Consider the following 22,506-nt stretch of genomic DNA (forward strand, 5'->3'; position numbering starts at 1 on the left):
TTTCCAAATTTTTTTCAACAAAATCTCCCTTTGTTCTTTTCTTTTTATCACTTTCTGCGGAGTTGGCAGCTGGGCATTGCTGAGATTAGAGTTTATCATCCTTTGAGTGGCTATCACTTATCCATTTCTCTTGAATTCTTATCCGTTCATAAATGCAACCATGGTTTCATTGTAAACGTGACTTTTCAGCACTTGGTCTAACATAAGAGAATTTTAGTGGTCTTTTCAGAATTAGAGATATGATAGCTTTACCATGCCCCCACCATCTCTTGCTAGTTTTGGATTATTTCCTGACAAATATGTATAGTCTGATTTTTATTCTGTGACCAGAATTATTTGTTAAAGCTTTAGTCATTAGAATGTGTTGGATTATTTTTAAGCCCATCCTCTCTTGTGTTTTGGTAATTAACAGTATTGAGTTGCTGGGTTTTTTTATTATTAAAATCACTCTTTCGTTCTTTTTGGCATTTTAGCTATGAAGCACCACAGGTTGCCTTACGCTGTGGGATTATGCTGAGAGAATCTATTCGACATGAGCCACTTGCCAAAATCATCCTGTTTTCCGACCAGTTTAGAGAATTTTTCAAATATGTGGAATTGTCAACATTTGACATTGCTTCAGATGCCTTTGCTACATTTAAGGTAAATTACTCTAAGATTCCAGATTATTAATAGTGTGGCTTCCAAACATGGAATACTCTACAGGCAGCGAGGTCTAAGGGGCAAGAGCACATGGCTGAGAATTAGGAGACCTGGATTCTAGTCCAGCTTTGCTTCTGGTCTGCTGGGGGGACTTTGGCCAAATCACTTAACCTCTTTGTGTTTTTCCATCTGTCAAATGGAGATAACTATTCCTGCCTCTTCCTAACTCACAGGGATGCTGTCAGGATAAAATTCTGGAAAAGGGATGTGAAAACATAAGAACACCTTCATTTTTCAAAATAAACTGCTTATTATGTAGTTCTTTCATTATGATAGGGAGAATAGTTCATCATCTCTAATTTTTAGATTCAGATTCTCTCAGGACAACTAAGAGCCTCTAAAAGAGGCAAAGAATTGTTTTAACATGAGGGGGACAAAAAACCCAAAACTTGTAGCTTCTCAAGCAGAGAAACTTGACAGTTACTACCAATTTCGCACAAGTAATGTCACAAAAGACCTGCTGGAACCCAGAGAGGGAGAACAATCCAGTGAACCAAGCACAGATTAAAAGTCAGAAATCAAGGGCCAGGCAAATAATTTGTCTGTCATCTCTTTAAAATACTGTCTGTAACATTCACCATTCTGGCTGTTTCACAAGCCTCCAAAGTATAACAGTATTGTCTAGGACCCTATAATCAACAGGAGAGACAGTGAGAATTTTTTTTGGTGTTTCACTAAGCATACAATGAATAAGAATAATTAGAAAAGAAAAATTATTGGGGGATAATGATGAGCTGTCACTTGCCATGTACTTTTGCAGTCAATTGTAACAATGCATTTCCAAGCTCATCTTAATATGATTGCAATATTTAAAAGCAAGGAGGAAAGTTTTACCCAAGCAGGAGAGACATTTTGCAGTTCACATCTCTTGAATCCATGAGATTTTAAAAATCAATGTAGAAAAGGGAATGGAATTGTCCCTTCTGGGAAGGAAAAGGGATACCCTTTATCACAGAAGTCAGAATGAAGTCCTGAATCTTAGAATCTTTTTTTTTTCCATTTCATTTATCTCTGGCCAGATTAAAGGAGGCCCCAGGCACTGGGGGCCTGGATCAGCACCCCTGACCCAGGCTTGCCCCCTCACAATCTCTGGAAAATGTTCTAGACCACATCCTGCTCATCCCATTACTTTTCCCTATATTGTCTGAGCCATTTTTAGCCCAGATCAACAAGGGTGACAAAAGTAAAACTAAGTGGAGAAAGGAGAGTGGGGGACATCCTCCTGTCAGGGCTCTGATGGGGAGCCACAGGGCAGCACCCCTGCCCCCATTGATCCAAGGATTAAAGTGGCCCTATGCTGAGCAGAGCCTATGGTACTGTGTTCAGGAGACCCTCAATAAATACTGTTTCTACTATTTCTCCTATTGTATTCTCCAGCCAGTAAAACACACTTCTTGATTCAAAATGGACGGTGCCTCAGTTCATCCAGATTGCTGAGCCTCTTACATATATGGGCCTGAAAATCATCTCAAATAAAACCAAATGAGGTGGTCAGCCACAAACTGATCCAGTTTTAAGAGAAATAGGCTTTGACTATGGGACACTAATGCCCAGCTCTTAATTAAGAAAAGTTTCAGAATATTTCATTTCTATTCTGTTGAATCACTGTTGCTTAAGTACCTGTGGAAATATTTGTCTAAATATAGACATCACGTTTTTTCCTATTAAATGGTATTTTGCTGTCATGGAAACAACTTATGTCTTTCCTCTCAAAGACCTAATGAGCTATGTGGCCAGAGAAGTCAGAAATCATTAGAACCAATTCAAATGGAGAGAGAAAAATCATATGCTTTCCGGGTTCATTTTGATACCAAGAGTTTTTCATAGATTTTCAAAATATTTAGTTGAGAACATATTTAATTTTTGAGTGTATATTAGCCTAAATGGGAGTTGTGGTACAACCCATTTCCAGTTCTGAATAACCAGAAATACTCATATTCTTTTGATTTGTCGCCCCACTTTGCTGTTTCCAATTCGGTGCTGTGATACTCAATAATTATATAAATATATAACTTTTCTAGTGGTTTTATTTTAAGAACCAAGTAGGTATTTCCAAATTCACCAGTTAAATTTTGCCCAAGCAGCACTGTAGAAGTACAATCCAGAGCTACCTCCCCAAGAATAGCAGGCAGCATTTTTACGTTTTTCCAAAGATGAATATATTTTTATTTTTTTCATAAAGATTTTTGGGAATAATTTTTCCTGAGAAGCCCTCCAGTTTTCCACCTTCCTTCTCAGACGCTCTTCAGCCTTTGCCTGATGGGTTGCTGAACGTCGAGAGCCTTTTCCCCCCCAGCAGAGAGGGACTGCAACACTTGTGCTCTATGGTACTTTCGACCGAAGAGAAGTAAAACATGGAGAAGTATTGGGCCACCTAACATAAGGAGACTATAGGCCTGTTGTCCCATGCCATCTCCGCCACCCGGATGGTGCCCATGCAAGCCCCTCGAGTGGCTCTGGATGTCAGAGGACCCTCTGCCACAATGTGGGTGATGGAAGCCCAGCCTTAGGTTCTGGGGCACAGTGACAAGGTCTCTGTGGCTTGGTGTCAGCAGATGGCAGGGGTTCCCAGAATGCTCTCGAGGAGCCCCCACCGCTCAGCCACTCGCTACCTTCTGAAATGACCAGGGGAGCCGTGTCCCATCGTGAAGGCCATGCTGGAAGTTGTTGGGAAGTGGGCATTCCAGTCGTTATAGGAAGAGGGGGAGGGAAGTGGAAGAAGTGGCTCTCTTGTAGCAAAGGCCATCCTGGTGGTGGTGGTGGTGGTATTTAAGCGCTTACTATGTGCAAAGCACTGTTCTAAGCACTGGGGGGATACAGGGTGATCAGATTGTCCCACGTGATGCTCACAGTTTTAATCCCCATTTTACAGATGACGTATCTGAGGCACAGAGAAGTTAAGTGACTTGCCCAAAGTCACACAGCATCATGAATTTTGGGGAGCAGTAGTAGTTAATATTTATTAAGTGCTTACTGTATACAGAGCACTATACCAAGCAATGGGAAAGAACGTGCAGTGGGAGTTAGACATAGTGCCTGTCCCTTCCCTCCTCCCTGCCCCATCCTTCCCAAGGGGCTTTTAGTTGGTGGATGAGGGGCCTAAAATTGGTGATCATCTATGCTTAGAGCAAGATATCTGATTCTACTACCCCAGACCAACTATGCTGAGAAGCAGCATGTCCTAGTGGAAGAGCACGGGCCTGGGGAATGAGAAAGATTTGGAATCTAATCCTGGCCCCACTACTTGTCTGCTGTGTGACCTTGGGCAAGTTACTTCACTTCTGGGCCTCAGTTGCCTCATCTGTAAAATGGGAATTAAGACTGTGAGCCCTTGGTGGGACAGGGACTGTGTCCAACCTGATTAACTTGTATCTACCTCAGTGCTTACAGCAGTGCTTAGCATATATTAAGTGCTTAAAAAGTAATATTATTATTATAGTAAACACTTAACAAATACCATAAAAAACAACTGTCCACAAGAGATTCCTTTAAATCTCTGTAGGAGAGGGAAAAGCTGGGTGGCGTCTGAAGGAAGACATCATAGGGGTGGCACAGCCAAGCAGCATCTTTTTCCATCTGGTTGGCTGCACCAACTTAATTTTTTTAAAGGCCTAAATGTGAATTTTCTAAATATCAACATTTTGACATGCTATAAATTTGATTTCCAAACATATTGACTGGGCAGAAAGAAGTGATTAAAAAATAAAAGTATGGCAGTAAATGATGGCAAAAGAGTAGGCAAGTCATTTTAAATTTGAAATTAAAGTTCAGGATCATGAAAATAGATATGATTACCATTTTCACCGGCTGGAATATTGCACTTAATCTTAAATCTTTTCCTCTCAGCCTCGATCGGATTGTTTGTGTAGGTGGACTGGGTTGGGTGACTCGAGAACAAACCCCTGTTTCCTACAGAGATTGTAATTAAATGTATTAAAGTTTAAGAATACCAGAGAAAAAAATGGAATTTTTGATGATATTACGTTGGGTTTTTTAATTAAATTTTGCCAGGTGCTTAACATGTGGGGATTTAGCCATGGCAACCAACAAAGTGGAATAAGGCAGATTTACACTAAGACATTGGATTGGAATGAGGATACGGCTAAGGTGTGGGCAGACCAAATTCACCTTCATCCCCCTATTGATTGATTTCCTGTGGGTCACAAAACAAGTAATAGGTGATTTGCAGGAGTTGTGCAGTGAAAGGTTTCATTTTGTCCGCTAATCTCTTCCCATTTGTCCACTGGCTCAAAGTGTCTTTAATTCTTTTAGAGAATGTTAATATTCATAGTTCCCAGGCCTATTTTGCTATCTCCATTTTAAAATGTTTTTAATAATGGCCTCATTTAAAAGATCAAAAATTGGGGCAGCCATTTTGTAGAATTGAGTTTTTCATGGCTTAAAATAGTCTCACATAAAAACACTCCCCACTCCTGCCTGCCTCCAACAATAAGGAATCTTTAATTATTATCCTGTGTGTATACTGGAGTGGAAAAAACCTGTGGACCCCTAGCCCAGGCCATTAAGCCACCCTTTTCCCTCCTGCCCTCTTTCTATCAGTCAATCAGTCAATCTTATGTACTGAGTGCTTACTGTGTGCAGAACACTGTACTGAGCACGTGAGAGAATCCATTGTAACAAGACTTGGTAGATACGTCCCCTGTCCACAGTGAGTTTACACTACTGTCACACTGTTCAAGCCCTGATAGGGAAAAACCTCTCCTCCCTCCCTTTATCCCTCCCCCCCTCCCCTTCCCCCACCGAGGATTCCCTGGCAAACTCAGTAGGGAGCACCCGCCCTTCGGGAACTAAGATCTTCCACTCTGCCTTTGGTGTCCGAGGAGAAAGGATGGACTTGGGAAGCTCTTGGAACCGACAGAAGTGGGAAGGAGTCCATGAAAAGTGGCCAGCAGGAACAGCCCTCGTTCCCCTTTGCTTGTTTTGCTTTGCTCTGGTTTGGTGGTTAGGAACACACACGTGCTGTACCACCAAATGTATTTTGTGATTCTGTTGTGCTTTCCCATGTGCTTAGTATGGTGCGTTGCCAGCTCAACAAGGTGCTCAAGTTCCATTGCTAATTAATTCCCACGCACATGCCCGTATTCTCCTTGCACCCTCAGCACACGTTCACTGCTTGTGCACCTCTGTTCATAAGCATCACCCTTACCCAGTCTTCCCCCCACCTCCCACCTTCACGTAAACCAGTTCTTAAACCTTATCAAGGGCCCCTTTAAGGGAGCTGCAGCCACTTCCTTTACCATTCATTAATTCAGTAGTATTTATTGAGCGCTGACTGTGCAGAGCACTGTACTAAGCGCTTGGAATGTACAATGCGGCAACAGATAGAGACCATCCCAGCCCAATGATGGGCTCACAGTCAAAATGGGGAAGACGCGTTTTACCACGGACCCAGTGCTCTTGCAGTCATAAAATGGATCCCTGTCATCCACTCTAGAAGGGGAAGAGAAATGGCCTCGAGGTGGAGAGGAGAGCAGAATCTTCCTGCCACCAGCACTAATATACCATCCTGAACCTCAAGGGTACTGCTGCTTAACTGAGGAGCAGGGTTCTAAAAGAATCACTGGGGAGAGTTGAGGGACGTGTGATCTGGGGGCAGGGGTAGAAGAGAAGGAGCAAGGCACTGTTGACATCAGCATCCCTTCCCCTCTCCTAATGCACCACTCAAGTCCTACAGTGCTGCAGAAGTCTCCAGACCCAGGCCTGCTGTACCCTCCTCACAAAGACCTCAGCCTTTTCCCCAAGGAGCTCAAGGCCAGAGGAACAGTGTAGCCAAGAGAGAACAATTGGAGAAAATCATAGGGTGAGAAGAAGAGAGGCAAAAGGAGAGACAATGAGAAGGAATTCATTTTCTCACGAAACCAGGAAAAGAACTAATATTTCTGCTCTTTCTCAAAGGTTTAGTGCAGCACCCCATCCCGTTTGAAATTTCATTTCAGAAATGAATACTGGCTCCTAAAAAGGAAGGCTCCCTAAGGTTTTAATGAATGTATCCATCTCTGTTGTATATTTATTATACACTTGATTAATATTTTAGATGTTATCTCTCTTGTGGAACGAGCTATCTCAAAAGCCATGTTGTCTGGGTGCAGTTTACTTCTACTTTTTTTTTTCAACATCTGAAAGGCTCCAATCAAAATGGCAGTTAATATTTTATAGTGCATTCTCTCTCTCTCTGAACTCTGCACTGGAAATAATTTTATAAGGAATGCTCGCCTTGAAATGTTCCTAAACCTTTGCAGTTGGAAAGTCTGACAGGCTGTTAGCATCAGGGAAGGAGACAGCAAACCTGTAAAATGTCAGACACACTCACATTTTTTTTTCCTCCTGTCTGTTGCTTTTCCAGGACTTGCTAACAAGACACAAAGTGTTGGTGGCAGATTTCCTAGAACAAAATTATGACACAGTAAGTAAGAATTATTTTAAAATCTTAGGCAGAGGTTTTTAGTGTATCCCAGTGAGTATCACTTGGACCATTCCATCCCCTGCATGGTTTAGCTGGGACAGGACTTAATTTTTGCATATGGACCCAGTCATTTTAGGGAAAATGGCCAAATGCCCAGAAATGGGAGGGCCTGATTAAAGTGGTTAGCCTATTTTGCACCTCCTTCCATTTCCAGGCGGGTATGTGCTCAGCAAGTGCTTATTTTGAACCTCCCACGTGCAGCTTGTCTCCATACCCTACTAGGTTTTCCTCTATCATATTTCCCAGAGCCCTACATTCCTCACTGAACATATGGCCACCATCTTAAGTCAAACCGTCACTATCTCCCAGATGGATTACTACATCATTTTCCTTTAGTGTCTCCCTACTTCTGTCCAGCTTAGACTCAGCAGCTCGGATCATCTTTCTAAAGCATTATCGAGAATACATTACTCCGATCTTCAAAAATGTCCATCAAGATGTCAAGAAACTCTTAATTATTGGCTTCAAGGCTCTCCATAGGATCACTCCTTCTTACCTTTTTGCTGTTCCCTTATCTGGTCCATCTCAGTTCATATTACTTCACTCTTAATCAAAAATTTTAAGTGTGCCACGTTTTCTATTCTCCTGTCTCCAACCCATTGCATAAAATTTCAACTTCGCCAGACCACCTCTCTCCCCAATTAAAAAACCCTCTTGAAAAGCCACTTCCTCCGGAGGCCGCCTTGATTAATCCCCAGTGCCTTTGGTCATTTCATGCACCTGTAACACTTATGTGAATACTGTAAGTTATTCATTTTTTTGGCGTGCTTTTGTTGTTGCCATTTGTATATATGTTTTTCCTCCTGTTCCCTGCACAATTGTGCCTGCTTGCCTTCACCATTAGATTGTAAGATCCTTGAGGGCAGAGAATGGGTCCTTTATTTTAGGCGTCTGTGTGCTCAGTACAGTGATTTTTATACAGAAGCTAATGAGTGAATAAATTTAGGTCTCTAAGAACTATGGAACTTACAATAAAGACAACTCAGAATCAAGAATTTTTAATCCCACATATTTCAACCTCACCCCCAGGTGTCGAAATACCTCAGTTTTCAATAGAAAGTAATGTGGTTAGTCTAAATGTAGCAGAGTTTAGGAGAGGCTCCCAGAGCCTTGTGCTTAAGCTTTTAAAGACCTACATGGGCCCCCAGAGGTGTTTCTCCGGCTGCCATGCTTAGTGGAAAATTCCACTCAGATCCTTGGGTCAGATCTAGATCTGCAGAGAGGATTATGGGGGCAGGAGTGGGATGGACTCAGTCGCCACCTTATTGTTCCATTCTGTCACAGTCAGAGCCTCATGAGGCCACCTTCCCCTTGGAAGAGTGCCCACTGCTTCCCCGGAATTGCCTTGCAACTGAGGAACAGTGGTGGGAGGAATATTGAAGGGAAGAGGGTGGCAGTGAGTGATCATAGTGTCATTTCTACTTATCTTGAGGGCTCGCTGGGTCTGGAACAGAACCTAACTAATTGCATGTAAGTCTGTGGGGAAAAAAATACCCCAACGATACATCCGCATTTGCAGGGAACTGTTTAAGGATGTGTATCTGAATAAGTAAACATGCATTACCCCCTTGCCCCAAGCAGTGGGGAGCTGGCTCGGTTTCACCCAGTGGAATGAATTGGAACCATCCTGGCAGGAAACTAAACTAAACCATAAAGGTAGAATATCTGATTTCCCGAGGACCTCCTTCATGCCAGGGCAGCCACAAGTCTCGGGAGGGATTAAAGGCATCGGGCCGAACTGGGTCTTAGCGGGCACTTCATTTTCAAGAAGGAATCGAATTGTCTTTGTTTTGTCTTCCTCAGACTTCATTTTTTTTCCCTCAATGATTCTTGAGCTGAGTTATTTTCTGCCTTAGACTGAAAGAGTTTTTACTAAAAGTCTAAGAGGCCCCATGTATGCATATCTTGCCAGAAAATAAAGAGGGTTCTAAGTGAGATGGCCTGCGAATATTGGACCATTGCTAGAAGATGGGGTTTTCCAACAAATTAAGGCCATGAATCCTAAAATAAGACTAAAAAAATTTTTTTTAAAAAAAGAATATATACTTTTACTGACTCATACTGGAATGAGATACAAGGTGAGTGTTTCATGTTCTGGGACAGTCTATAATAGAGGGACTAAGAACTTTGCACAAGGAAGCATTCATTTTTTTCAGCTTATTTATTTACTGAGTTTATAGAAATTCAACAAACATTCAGAAACTTGCCCCTTGTGAAGTACATATCCAACTAGTTCGTATGCCTACAGCCATTAGGCAAACACAAGCCAGGCAAACATAACAAATTGTATTTAACCTGAAAACAGATCAAAGCCAGAAGAAATAATGAATTTCACATTGGCAAGAAGTTATATCAGTTGGCTGGGTACCTGCCAATTTGCATGGAAAGAGATTTTAGGTAAATAATTATTCAAATAAGACATTTAGTTGGGCTCTCCATTTTTATGTTTATTTTGGGGTATTTTAAAATCACTTTCCTGAAACGGAACCTAACCTTACAGTGTAGTAAAGCAGTCACTTGTATTAGGACTGCCAAGACTTAGACCCCCCTCATCTTCCCAAGACACCCTCACTTAAGCCTTCTGGCTTCAGGGCTGTTTCCCAAGAATAAATATATTTCTCATTAAGCATGATCCTACTTAAAGGTGGGAGCTTTCTGAAGGGCCTGAGCTGCCTGCTCTGGTTTTGCCTTCAAGGCTCTGTTCCCACCCTCCAGCCTTCCTCTCCAAATCAGTGTGTCGGTATACTTCGGGGTGGGTCACTTTCCTTAACCTTTTTGCCCGTGCAGTCATATGAAGAAACAGATGGGTAAAAAGATCAAACCAGAGAAGAGTGAGGGAGGAAATAGTCGCAGGTTCAAGGCACTATTTCGGACCTTTTACCAGCAGTGGAAGTAGTTTTGTTTTTCCCACCTAGCTTTGCTTCCTCCCAGGGAGAACTGGGAAGGAGTTGATGCCCCTCATCTGGGGCTGGAAGGTTTGGTGCCACCGCAGGGCAGATGGCCTGGGCTGTCTAGTGGGAGATGGTGCTGGACTACAGGCAGACTCTTTATCCCTTGTAATTTGTATAGTGTTCACGGTTTTTCCATCAAGAATATTTATTGAGCACCTACTGTATGCAGAGCCCTGTACTAAGCACTTGGGAAAGCTCAGTAGAATTAGAAGACTTGACCCCTCCCCTCAAGAAGCGTATAATGTAGCAGGGAAGAAAAGCAGATAGAAGGAAGCATAGAGTAGGAAGAAGGAAGTCCTTTCCCATAACTTACCGCTTTTTGTTTTCACAAAATCCCCAGGTGGTAGGGAAAGCAAGTTCATTAAATTCCCTCCATATGCATATTAGGAGACAAGGAGGTGGGGGGAGAGGGAGGAGGGGAGGGGGGAGAGGGAGGAGGGGAGGGGGGAGAGAGAGAAAGAGGAAGGAAGAAAGAAAAAAACAGGAACAGCTTCTTTTTCTATGAAAACTACTTTCAGTGTATGGTTTATTTAGGTATCATAGGTGTGACTCTACAATTGCCAAAAAGACCCCTCAAATGTGTGAACTCTTGAGTGTGCCGAAAACTTAGTTATTCAGACTCTGTGACCCCTTTTATTGGAGCAGCAGACTCACTAAATTCACTGTTGTATTGGATAATTGAGTTTTTCTAGCCTGGCTGGCTCTGGGAGAAATCATGAATTCTGAATAATTTGTTATTTTCCTCTAATTGGGTTCTGAGGAAAACTTGTAGTTTTTCAAATTCAACAAATCAACTTGGGAGAATTGCCTGGTCTATCACTATTTCCAACCCAGCAGACTGTATAAATTGATAAATGGTCATGTTCCATTCGAACGATTTAAACTCCTTGCCCTTAGTAAAGAGCAATAGGATGACCTGTGTGTTGGTGCCTCTGGGTTCTAAGGGGAAAACAGACAATCACATACAGAGAGGTGCTCCAGGGCCCAGGTTCCCAGTGCTGAAGAATTGCCGCTATGGTCACTATAAACTTACTGGGGCTAAGAACAGTACAGGGGAGCAGCGTGGCTCAGTGGAAAGAGCACGGGCTTTGGAGTCAGAGGTCATGGGTTCAAATCCCGGCTCGGCCATTTGTCAGCTGTGTGACTTTGGGCAAGTCACTTAACTTCTCTGTGCCTCAGTTACCTCATCTGTAAAATGGGGATTAAGACTGTGAGCCCCACGTGGGACAACCTGATTCCCCTGTGTCTACCCCAGCGCTTAGAACAGTGCTCTGCACATAGTAAGCGCTGAACAAATACCAACATTATTATTAGGGGAGGGGAGAATATTTCATCCCATCCATGGCTTAATATTGTCTGAATTTTTCCTTAGATTTTTGAAGATTATGAAAAATTGCTTCATTCAGAGAATTATGTAACGAAGAGACAGTCTTTGAAGGTAATGTCATACTTCTTTATTTTCAACATATCTTTGCTTTAACATTAAATATGGAACCTCTCTCAAAGCAGGTTCGGGGGAAATGACAAATATTAACAGTGAATGGGGAAATATTTAAAAATCAAGCACTTCCCAAAACATGAGTTTTTACAAGTATCTCACACACACACACACACACACACACTCCCCCTCCCCCCCACCACCTGAACACCCACCCATATGTGAATTCCCCCTTCAGTGACTTCTTTTAACACAACGGCCAGCTATATACAAATACTGGAGCAATCAAATTTAAATAGTGTTATTTTTGATGATAGTTCATAGCCGACAAGGGAATTTTTCTAGAAGTTCTGCTCATGTTCTCCTTTGAAATCTTTTCTGTTGAATGAGGTGAGATTGTTCAGACTATGGAAATGAATATGCTGTGGTAAGAAAAGGGAGAATTGGTGGGAATTTTTAAATTTTTTTCCCCCTATTTCCCCCAGGGTAACTTGAAGCAGAATTGGTTCCGACAAAGGGTCTTTAGTTAAACTAAGCCTTTTAAGCTGGGCTTGGATGGGCGAAAGCCTATGGCATCAGCAGTAAGTCAGGCCTCTGACAAAGATTTTAGCTTGAATCAGTGATAGACAAGGTAGGGGAAGTATGCGGCACCTCATCGTTACAAGCCTGTGAGAACAGGTGCTCTTTTAGCTCCTGGATCAAGCAAAGGAAGCAGGCATCATTGCTGCCTGCTTATGGTCTGAGACAGCCTTGTTGGGGCAGATTTTTAAAGGTCATGTAGATTATTGAAAACAAATGAAATAAATGTTTACATTATGATTATTAATAATATTAGTGATATTATTATTTGCTAAATGCTTACTCTGCATCAAGCACTGTTCTAAGAGCTGGGGTAGATAGAATTAATCATGTTGAACACACAGTCCAACAAATCTAAGTGGGAGGGAGAACAGGCTTAATCCATCAAAAAAGGGACCTGAACAATTTGGGGTGATGAGGGAAGGAGTTATTTAGAATGGGTGGGTCCAGCAGAATCAATGATATCTCCTGAACACTTACCATGTGCTTACTGTACTAAGCACTTGGGAGAGTACAGTGCAGAAGAGTTTATAGACACGTTCTATACCTATAAGGAGCTTACAGTCTAGGGAGGGTCATCATCTTTCCTTTCCAGTTAGTCAAGGGACAGCTTCTGGAGGTGGTGGGATGTTTGAAATGCTCAGTTGTCTTTCTGCTGTTATGAATGAGTAGTTTGGGTTCAAAGGCCAGTGTGACAGGGGGTTCTTGAAGGTATTGAACAGGTTGGGTGTCTCTTTCAAAAGCCTTTTTGAAACAGTCATCCAGGAGCTGCTTAACCTGGAAAAGTCTTTTGCTTTCCTGCCTCAGGGAAACCTCCAATCTCCATCTGTTAGGCAGGGCTCAAAGTCTTAATGGGATTTTGCTACATCAGCAGCACAGTATCCCAGATGACTCTATTAGAGATTATCAGAGTGTCTTTGGAAGAGTGTCAAACAGGGAACAGGCTGTGTGGAGGCATAAAAGCCCCTGACCAAAATCAAGGTCTTCAAGGTGGTAGTGCCACCTACTCTCTTTATAGGTAAGAAGCCCAATACTGCTGTTGGTGTTTTTCAGCACCCCTGTACCCTCTCTGTACCCACAGCAATTGACAGAACAAAGAGGGAAAAGAATGGTCGTTTAGAAGGTTTCAGGCAGGGCATGAGAGATGAATGAGTCGATGGCAGATATAAAGGCTTTGTGAAGGGAGAGAAACGGGGAAACAATAAGGGCTTGACGTGGCACAGAGCCATCTGGCTTAGGGTGGTACCTTGCCTGAAGGGTTGGCATCCTCCAGTGGGCCTCTAGGGCTTGACAAGCAACCTCTGGGTGGAGAGTTGTTAACAGAGCTAATAGTGCTCATACTTCAGGGCCACACCCAGGCGGGGGTTAAAAGTTCAGGCAATTTATTGGGCCTTAAGTAGGCTGAGGTATTCACAGGAAGTAAGACCCTTAGTAGCTCCAGCCCCATTGGAGAAGCACCACTCCCATTATCCCTGGAACCACTACTATCACAAAGTTAAGAGCTGCTTAACGTCATTAACTTCCCCCCACCCCCCATTCCCACCCCTTGCTCTCTCACCTCCTCTCTCCCTCCCCTCCCCAAGATTCCAGATCCTCCTCAAATCTCCTGGAGAGACATGTATTAGGAGAGTCTCATTCCCGTAGGGCTGATTGACAGAAAAGTGTGTCAGCATTTTTAGATGATTCAGAGGGATAGAGTTGCAAGGTATAACAATTCATTTTATATTTTATTTTGTTGTTGTTTGAAGCTGGCAGAGTTAAATGTTGACCTAAGAGCCCTAGCCCATACTGACATGGTTTAGTGACCAACAACAGTGATAATTCTGCTTACTTTATGAAGGGGGAGAGATTTGACCCCTCCAGTCTTCTGTATTCTAGGGGCTTGGGAATGTGAGTAGCCATCATGTCTCAGAGAGAGAGAGAGACAGACAAGGCATACAGACCTGACTTTGGCCTTGTGCAGTGCTGTCCCCTCTCCCTGAAGAAGAGAGATTCTGCCTCCTTCCCTCACAAATAGAGAATTGGGTCCAGGACACAGTCTCCCCTTCCAGCTCTGTAAGAGTCCAACTACAGACAACTCAGTCAAGGGATCAGCTCTTGGCTGAATGAAAAGATTTGGAGGTTTCCTGTGTTGCTGTAAAAGGTAATATAAGTTGGAGCTTTCATTGGGCAAGAGGCTTATTTTTTCAGTTTGTTCCCTGTCATGGCCTTCCCCAGTCAATCAGTGGTATTTATTGATCACTTACTGTGTGCAGAACACTGTACCGAGCACTTGGGAAAATACAGTGCAACAGATACGATCCTTTACCCCCAAGGAGCTTTCGGTCCAACTGCCTAGTTGACACAGAGGGGAGGGTGAATAGGGGAAATGAGTCAGGGAAGGCTTCTTGGAGGAGATGTGATTCCAGAAGGGTTTTGAAAGTGGGGAGAGTGGTAAACTGTTGGCTGTGAAGGGGAGGGCTTTCTGGCCCGAGGGAGGCATTGTCAAAGGGAGGTTGGCAGTGGTATACATAAGATCGAAGTAGGTGATGTTAGAGGATCAGAGTGGGCAGGTGGAGTTATAATAGGTCAGTAAATTGAGGTAGGAGAGAGAGCTGAACCAAACCAGGGGCCTGGTAGGCAGGAATTTAGCCGACTGCCTGGTGGGTATCATGGTTGCAGCCCCACCCTGCTCAGAGAGACCGATTTAGGTTAGGGTTAATGCATACTTAACTTTTCTCTTCCCGCCCATCTTCTCTTCCCCCTATCCCCATCTGACTAGGCAAAAAATTACCAGAAACAATTGAGGCAGTAGCTCCCGTTGTCTAGATGGCTCATGTAAGCCCAAGAGTGGCTGCTTTGAGTGAGAAAGAGCGCCCACTGTGACCACTTGCCGGCAAACATATTTAGGAGGGCTCTCTCCATTCTTACTGCCATCAGCCCTTTCTGAAACAGCCCTTTCTGAATCAGCCCTCCCTTCCTCCTCTCTCGCCCCGCTCCAGTCTATTCTTCACTCCGCTGCCCGGCTCATCTTCCTGCAGAAACGATCTGGGCATGTCACTCCCCTTCTTAAACAACTCCAGTGGTTGCCTATCAACCTCTGCTCCAAACAAAAACTCCTCACTCTAGGCTTCAAGGCTCTCCATCACCTTGCCCCTTCCTACCTCTCCTCCCTTCTCTCTTTCCACCGCCCACCCCGTATGCTCCGCTCCTCCGCCGCCCACCTCCTCACCGTCCCTCGGTCTCGCCTATCCCGCCGTCGACCCCCGGGTCACGTCCTCCCGCGGTCCTGGAACGCCCTCCCTCCTCACCTCCGCCAAACTGATTCTCTTTCCCTCTTCAAAACCCTACTTAAAACTCACCTCCTCCAAGAGGCGTTCCCAGACTGAGCTCCTCTTCCCCCTCTACTCCCTCTGCCATCCCCCCTTTACCTCTCCGCAGCTAAACCCTCATTTTCCCCTTTTCCCTCTGCTCCTCCACCTCTCCCTTCCCATCCCCACAGCACTGTACTCGTCCGCTCATCTGTATATATTTTCGTTACCCTATTTATTTTGTTAATGAATTGTACATCGCCTTGATTCTATTTAGTTGCCATTGTTTTTACGAGATGTTCTTCCCCTTGACTCTGTTTATTGCCATTGTTCTCGTCTGTCCGTCTCCCCCAATTAGACTGTAAGCCCGTCAAACGGCAGGGACTGTCTCTATCTGTTGCCGACTTGTTCATCCCAAGTGCTTAGTACAGTGCTCTGCACATAGTAAGCGCTCAATAAATACTAATGAATGAATGAATGAAACCACTCCCCTGACCCTGTTTCTTTCCCTCTCACTGCATATAGTTAACCCTTAATTTTTTTCACATGAATAAAGGCAGGATTGGCGCAGAATACAAAATGGAAAACAGAAAATGGGAGGAAGTAACTTGGGCTCCTAGTGGGAGGTGGGAAAAGGTGGCTTTGAGCCTTTGCTGGGTGAGAGAGAAGAAGGTATGTTCGTGGATTCTGGGAAGTCCCAGTTGTAGACTGCAGGTACCAGGCCATGAGGAGTGATGGGAGAGCAGAAAGGCTCAGAGCTGACCAGAATTTACAAGTTAGGGGCTGATAATCGACTTGCACCTAACCGAGAGGTGACTACCTGATTTCTCCAACAAAAACATAAAAGCAGGTGTCTTTTCCACTCAAGGTGGAGTCAAGGGTTTCAAAGAAATGGAGATAGTGTTCTTGTTTTTTACATACAGTTGCTTGGTGAACTGATTTTGGACCGGCATAATTTCGCCATTATGACAAAGTACATCAGCAAACCCGAGAACCTGAAGCTAATGATGAACCTTCTCCGGGACAAGAGCCCTAACATACAGTTTGAGGCATTTCATGTCTTCAAGGTAAAATGGGATGCAGGGATTAGCAGTTTCATATGACATACTTAGCAGAGCCCCCGCTAGCGACCTGGAAAATGTTGTTGATCATCAGTGATATTTATTGAGCACTTACTGTGTGCAGAGTACTGTACTAAGCACTTAGTAGGGTACAGTGCATGCTGGATCTTCAAATGGAAACCTATGTCATGGGAAAGACACAAGCTCCCATGTGCTTTGGGGGGAACTAAGAGGGACAGTCAAATGGTTTGGATGGTTTTGGAGCCACGGGACTAGCCCAATTCTCTCTTAAAGTCTCCCCCAGCTCTATTATTACTTCACAATTCCTGATCCCACTGGCTAAGTCGCTAATTATTATTATTACTAGTATAATAATAGTAATGGCATTTATTAAGTGGTTTCAGTGTGTCTTGCACTGGGGTAGATGCAAGATAATCAGATCAAACACAGTCCTAGCCCATGTGGGACGAGCCGGTATTTTACCCTCATGGTTACATATGCGGAAACTCAGGAACTGGGAAATTAAATGACTTGCTCAAAGTCTCACACACCAGGCAAGGATGGAGCCAGTGCTTGAACTCGGGTCCTTGATTCCCAGTTCTGTGCTTTTTCCACAAAGTCATGCTCCCTCTCATAGTTGTCCCAGTGTCCCTAGCGGGTTAAAACCCGTACTTCTGAGAAAGTGAAAATTGGACAAGGAGCCAGTGATAGCACAGGCCCTAGAACTGCTTATTTAATTTTCCTTGTCCTGTGCCTTGTTCCCCAAATCACCTCACCCTTCCAGCTATTAAGAGCAAGACAAGGAGCAGGTTCTTTGCATGGCTGGGAAGTGTTTGTAATAAGAGGACCTGTTCTTGAAAGAACATTTTTTCCTGTGACCCATTTATTTTTAACAACTCCATTTTTCTCTAGTCTTTCAAGCAGAGCGCAAAGGAATTCTTAAATTTGTGAAGTTTTTCTTATGACGTGTGTGAGTTCTCCCATGGAGTTCCAAAATTGTTTGGGGAACAAGACTTTCATTTCCCTCCTCCCAATTGCCTAGAAAGAATTGTGGGTGATTAAAGCTTCCTAGGTGATAGTCTGAAGGGTGAGAATATTTCTCCCTGAAGCTATTATGTTCCTGCCTCCTAAAAGTGAAACTGCAGTCTTCAATTAGCTAAGCAATTTTCATCCTTTTACTTTACACAGTAGCAGAGTACTGCATTTCCTGGTGTAGGTAATTGTGCTTTACATAGAACTTGTGTGATGTCATATTCTGGAAACATCAAAACTTCTGAGTAGTTCCTCCTGTTATGCTCTAGTGCTTATCTGAAAGCCTGTAGCCTAAAGATAATGTTGAGAAGCTAAAGAAAAACACTTGCAAGTCTGAGCACATCTCATCCTTAGAAGAATGAGCCCCCACACTAGTCTCCAACTGTTGCCATGTTCTGATTTACATTATTCTCCCACTATCTTGGGTTGAGGATGGGAGAGGTTATTGTGAACAAGAAGGCCTTAAGCATAATAATATAACCTGCTCTTTGTGACTGGGGGAGCTAAGCCTATAGATTTGAGTGGCAAGTTTGGAGCTTTAATTTTATTGCCCAAGGGAACTGTGGAACCAGCCAACTCCCCTCCCCAGGAAGTGAATTTTCGGCCAATAAATGGCAACAGGGCAAGAGTAGCCTTGCCATTCTGACTGCTCAGAACATCATCATCCTTGATAAACTGAAATCCCCATCCAACCCAGTCAGAAGGAATTCAGAATAGGAGGTTGATTATTCAGACACTAAATGTGGTTTGCCCACTTAGCTCTGAGAGTGTCTGGGTTTGGATGACCGCACCTGGTTTTTGAACACAGTGGGTATATTCTGCCAGAGTCGGCCACTGACTTCTACAGACTTATAAACTTGGGCTTCCAGAAACAGATTAGTTAAAAGTGGCTGGGGGTTCAAAGCAAAACAAGCTTTTAATTTCCTGAATAAAAAAAGAAACGCTTCAGATGCAGGTTCAGAGATTCCCTTCTCCTTGTGACCAAGAACTCTTTCATCTTATTTTTAGCCTGTGTTATGGAAACAAAGAATATGAGTCAATAGATTGCTATCTTCAGTGGAGAAACTATTTTCAAACACTGATTTCCCAAACCAAGTTCCTAGCTATTTACTTTTAATTAGACTTGAGCCTCTTGGATTTTAATGGTAACCAAAGTGACTACAGTTACTGTCTGTATCTCGCTCAACAGGAGACTGTGGACTGAAAACATTTTGAATTCAAATGTGACTCTAATTATTTCTACATTTCCGGCAAGAGCACACCAGGCAAGAGGGTGATTATTCAGAGAAACTGTCATCCTGAGGGAGTTTTACATTGTCAGTTGCCACTAAAAGTGAGTGTCTTCATGGGCACACAGATTAAGGAGCCATAAAAGGAAGAAATGATTTAATCCCCAAAAGCAAACTCAGAAATTACCCCAACTTGATGGCAGGATGGTTAGTGGTCAGGGTAGATTCAATGAGTCAAGCAACTATGAGGCAAACCAGGCTGTGGATTTATTTTGGACCAAATCTGTGACATTGGGTATCTTCCACTTTTGCTTAACCTTATTTTCCATTAGAAAGATCGGCAATTTGCGTTAATTACACTGCCACCACAGAAGAGCAGACAGTGTTTAGCCTGAGGTCCTCTGGAAGCGTGGGTATCAACCAGCAGTAGCTCAGATGGGTCCCAGCAGGTAATAACTTCCCAATCCATTAATGAAGGCCGACTTCACAAAACACCATTGAGCCCCAAAGAGTTTGGGCCTTCTTATGGCTCACATCAAAATAGATCAGCCTCAATCTTATCCCCGGAAGGCCCTGAAGCCTCCATGTAACGCTGCAACACCCTGGAAGTCACTTATTCCAGCCTCCTCCGGGCAACCTGAAGGGTTTGTTTTACATGTTGGAACGGTATGTTGAATTTAACAAGGCTCCTGACTTGGTCCCAAGTACCTCAGGGTCTGGATGTGGTGATGCAGGGATATGAGGCATTCTGAGCTGCATAGAAGAAAAGTCAATATGCCCTAACGGGTGGAATATAGAAATGTTTTCAAGCATATGTGGGACAATTCAAAAGAACAGCCCATATGATTATTCAGGTGTTGGACTGCTATGTTATGAGTAATCTAGGTCCCATGGTGCTCCCCCTTTCCATTCTCTCTTTACTCACCATTCTTTCCCCTCTTTTTCCCCTCCCAATCCCTTGACTCTTTCAGAAGTCATTAGCCCATTCCAACCGAGGCTAATTTCAGTCTATCTCCTCCCACTCCCTAATCATTCAGTTTTGCCAATATTTAACATCTGTGGAAAATAAAATGAGAGGGAGAATACTCAATTTTTACAATGGTTTGGGATTATCTGTGGTTTTCGGTTAAACCTGTTCTCCCTCCCTTCCTTAACATGGGTTCAGCTTTGGCTGAACAGAGTAGAAAAAGAATTTTGCCCAAACATCACCAAAAAATGGCCCAACTTTGAAATCTGCTTCACCTCTTTCCCAGAGAAATAGTGGAATTCTTGATCAAACTGATGGGAACCAATTTAAATTGGCATGGGACAGGAGAATTGTTATGATCTCATATAGTGCATCACCTTTGGGCACTAACTGGAAAACATCATAATGGAAGCAACTGATGACACCCTTCTAATCCCCTCAGGCTTGAACATGCATATGTCAAGCTGGTATAAACCTACCATCTCCACCCTGTGCTTCATTGCCTGGTTCTAGAGAACAAATCCCAGAACAGTCTCAACACAGAAAGCCAGTTTTGTGTTCAGCATGTGGTCACCCAGGCACAGGACAAAGATCATGAATGCACAGATGTGTGTCTGATGCACGCCTACCTGTGGGCCTAATTTGGTTGAATACACAAATAGAAGACGTGACCACCAAAACCCCTTTAACACCTTTCAGAATGATCTTTGAGCCATTATGAGCTGGGGAGCTGCTGTTCTGATGAATGTACATCACACCCAAATAAGTGTTCACCTTTCTCAGATTAACAGTGCAGGATACAGGAAAAGGATATGATGGTTAAGTTATTACATTGCCCTCTCCTGAATCAGTAAGAAACTATTCAGAGCTTTTCTATGTCTGAAAAACACGGCTGAATTAAACGCACTGGAGCACTGCTAAAATACCGTTAAAATAGCACCGTGACACTAATTGGCCTTTGTGTTTTAGGTGTTCGTGGCTAGTCCGCACAAAACACAGCCCATCGTGGAAATTCTGTTAAAAAACCAACCCAAGCTCATTGAGTTTCTGAGCGGCTTTCAGAAAGAAAGGACGGATGATGAACAGTTCACTGATGAGAAGAACTACTTGATTAAACAGATCCGAGACTTGAAGAAGCCAGTCCCGTGAAGCTTCCCCACCCTAACTACCACCTTTGGCATTAATCGCATTGTTCAGTTTGTATAAGAAGTGTCATTTTAAACATCATAGTGCTTGGGACGGCATGGCAGGTGCCTGTTTCACTTTAATTCATTGTTCAGATAGATGGAGTATAAAAGTTTTAAATCAAAATTACACATAACCGCCTAGAATAATATATTCTTTTTAATCAAATCCTTGATTATTTATGTGGAGTCATAGGTGCTCTGTATTAGAAACTGATAGACCAATTCTCCCCGCACCCTCATCACGTTCATTCCAGGAGAGCTGCGGCTTGTTGCTCTAGCTTTTTCTCAAAGCAGCTTCGGGGCTGTGTTTACTGTAAATGCACCAACTAGGAGCTTGGATGATTGTAATGATCTTTCTTCTCTGCACTTTTAGTTGTGACTCTCTGAGTTAGTGCTCTGCGCACCGGGACTGTGAAAGGGGCTGAGCTGTTTTGCTTGTCTGCACTTAGGTAAGAAGGTTTGCCAAGTCTGGCACCGAGTCGATTGGGAGAAAAATGTGCTTAGCATTTTCAGTGTGTTTTGTACTACTTTGTTCCTTTGGGAGATTCTCTGGGCCGACCCCAGTGGAGTGGTTCCTAATTTTCTGGTGAAACTGCACCCTGTTCAGCGGTACCTTGGGGGCGGGGGGAGGTTTCTGTGGCTGGTCTTGAGCGACCCGACAGTCTCCGCAGCTTGGGAGGGGCCTCTGGCTTCCTTAGGGCGTGACGTAGCGGCCCGAAGCACTGGCCCGTCTGGGATTTCTGGCCCTTTGTCTGGAGCCCAGTTAGGCCTAGTTACGTCTCTCCATTGCCCCGAGCAGGTACCGTCTCCATCCGCATCGGTCTTTGGGGTGCTCATTGGTCCTGCACGGATCCGGTTGGTGTCCTAGGCGTGGGGTATAGCATGTGGGAAATCACTGCACTGTGGCGTTTACCAGATGCGATGCTGTGTCCCAAAGGGTTGCACGGGCCTTGGGACCGTTCATTTTTCACAGGGACTGGGGAAAGGCTTCAATGTAGAGCCCAAGGAAGAGCAGAGACTCATTTCTCCTTTCACAAAACAGTAAGCCATTTTCCTGGAACGCTCTGACAAAAAGGTAGTGATCCTCTGAGACTTGAGTCCAGGAAACTGTTATACCAAGTGATTAAGGATTTAATTTATGCTTTTTGGAAAAGGAAGGGAGCTAGCAGGTCTTGTGTATAAAACTGTTGTATATCATAGCAGTCTGGAATTTTCAGCCTATATTTGCAAGCTATTAAAGGCATGGTTACTAATCTGCATTTTTTTCACTGTTCACTTTCTTTCCACAATGCCCAAGCCCCCTTCCCCGAGAGTTTCTGCTTTTAAGTTTTGAAATTTCTTTCTCTCTCTCAGGGCAGGAGTGAGAGGGAGGGAAAGACAGACCCAATGCTCAAGGGAGTGACAGAGGGAATGCCCCTCTGGAAGGTCACAGGGGCAGCAGTCCCCAGTGTGACCTTTGATCCGCCCAGCCCAGGATGCTGTTTTTCCTTCATGGCATGACCCTCAGCTGAGCCAAACTGGGAGGCCTTACCAGATGCCCTTGTGGTAAAATTTCAAGTTGTCTGTCGGGTGAATCACCCCTGCGT

General features: G+C 43.7%; 1 protein-coding gene across 8 annotated transcripts in view; it reads left to right on the forward strand.

Moving 5' to 3' along the window:
• CAB39L (calcium binding protein 39 like) overlaps positions 1-22,179 on the forward strand; it is an 85,565-nt gene extending 63,386 nt beyond the window's left edge. For all 8 annotated transcript variants that reach the window (XM_039914966.1, XM_029048007.2, XM_039914967.1 and 5 more), the window contains 5 exons: positions 474-642; positions 7,067-7,126; positions 11,510-11,575; positions 16,368-16,511; positions 20,703-22,179. In XM_039914966.1, coding sequence (XP_039770900.1) covers positions 474-642; positions 7,067-7,126; positions 11,510-11,575; positions 16,368-16,511; positions 20,703-20,882 — 619 coding nt within the window. In that variant the 3' untranslated portion in view covers positions 20,883-22,179. The remainder of the gene's footprint in view (positions 1-473; positions 643-7,066; positions 7,127-11,509; positions 11,576-16,367; positions 16,512-20,702) is intronic.
• The last annotated feature ends 327 nt before the right edge of the window (positions 22,180-22,506 follow it).

Source organism: Ornithorhynchus anatinus, chromosome 20, assembly GCF_004115215.2.
Source record: "Ornithorhynchus anatinus isolate Pmale09 chromosome 20, mOrnAna1.pri.v4, whole genome shotgun sequence".
Classification (NCBI taxonomy): Eukaryota; Metazoa; Chordata; class Mammalia; order Monotremata; family Ornithorhynchidae; genus Ornithorhynchus; species Ornithorhynchus anatinus.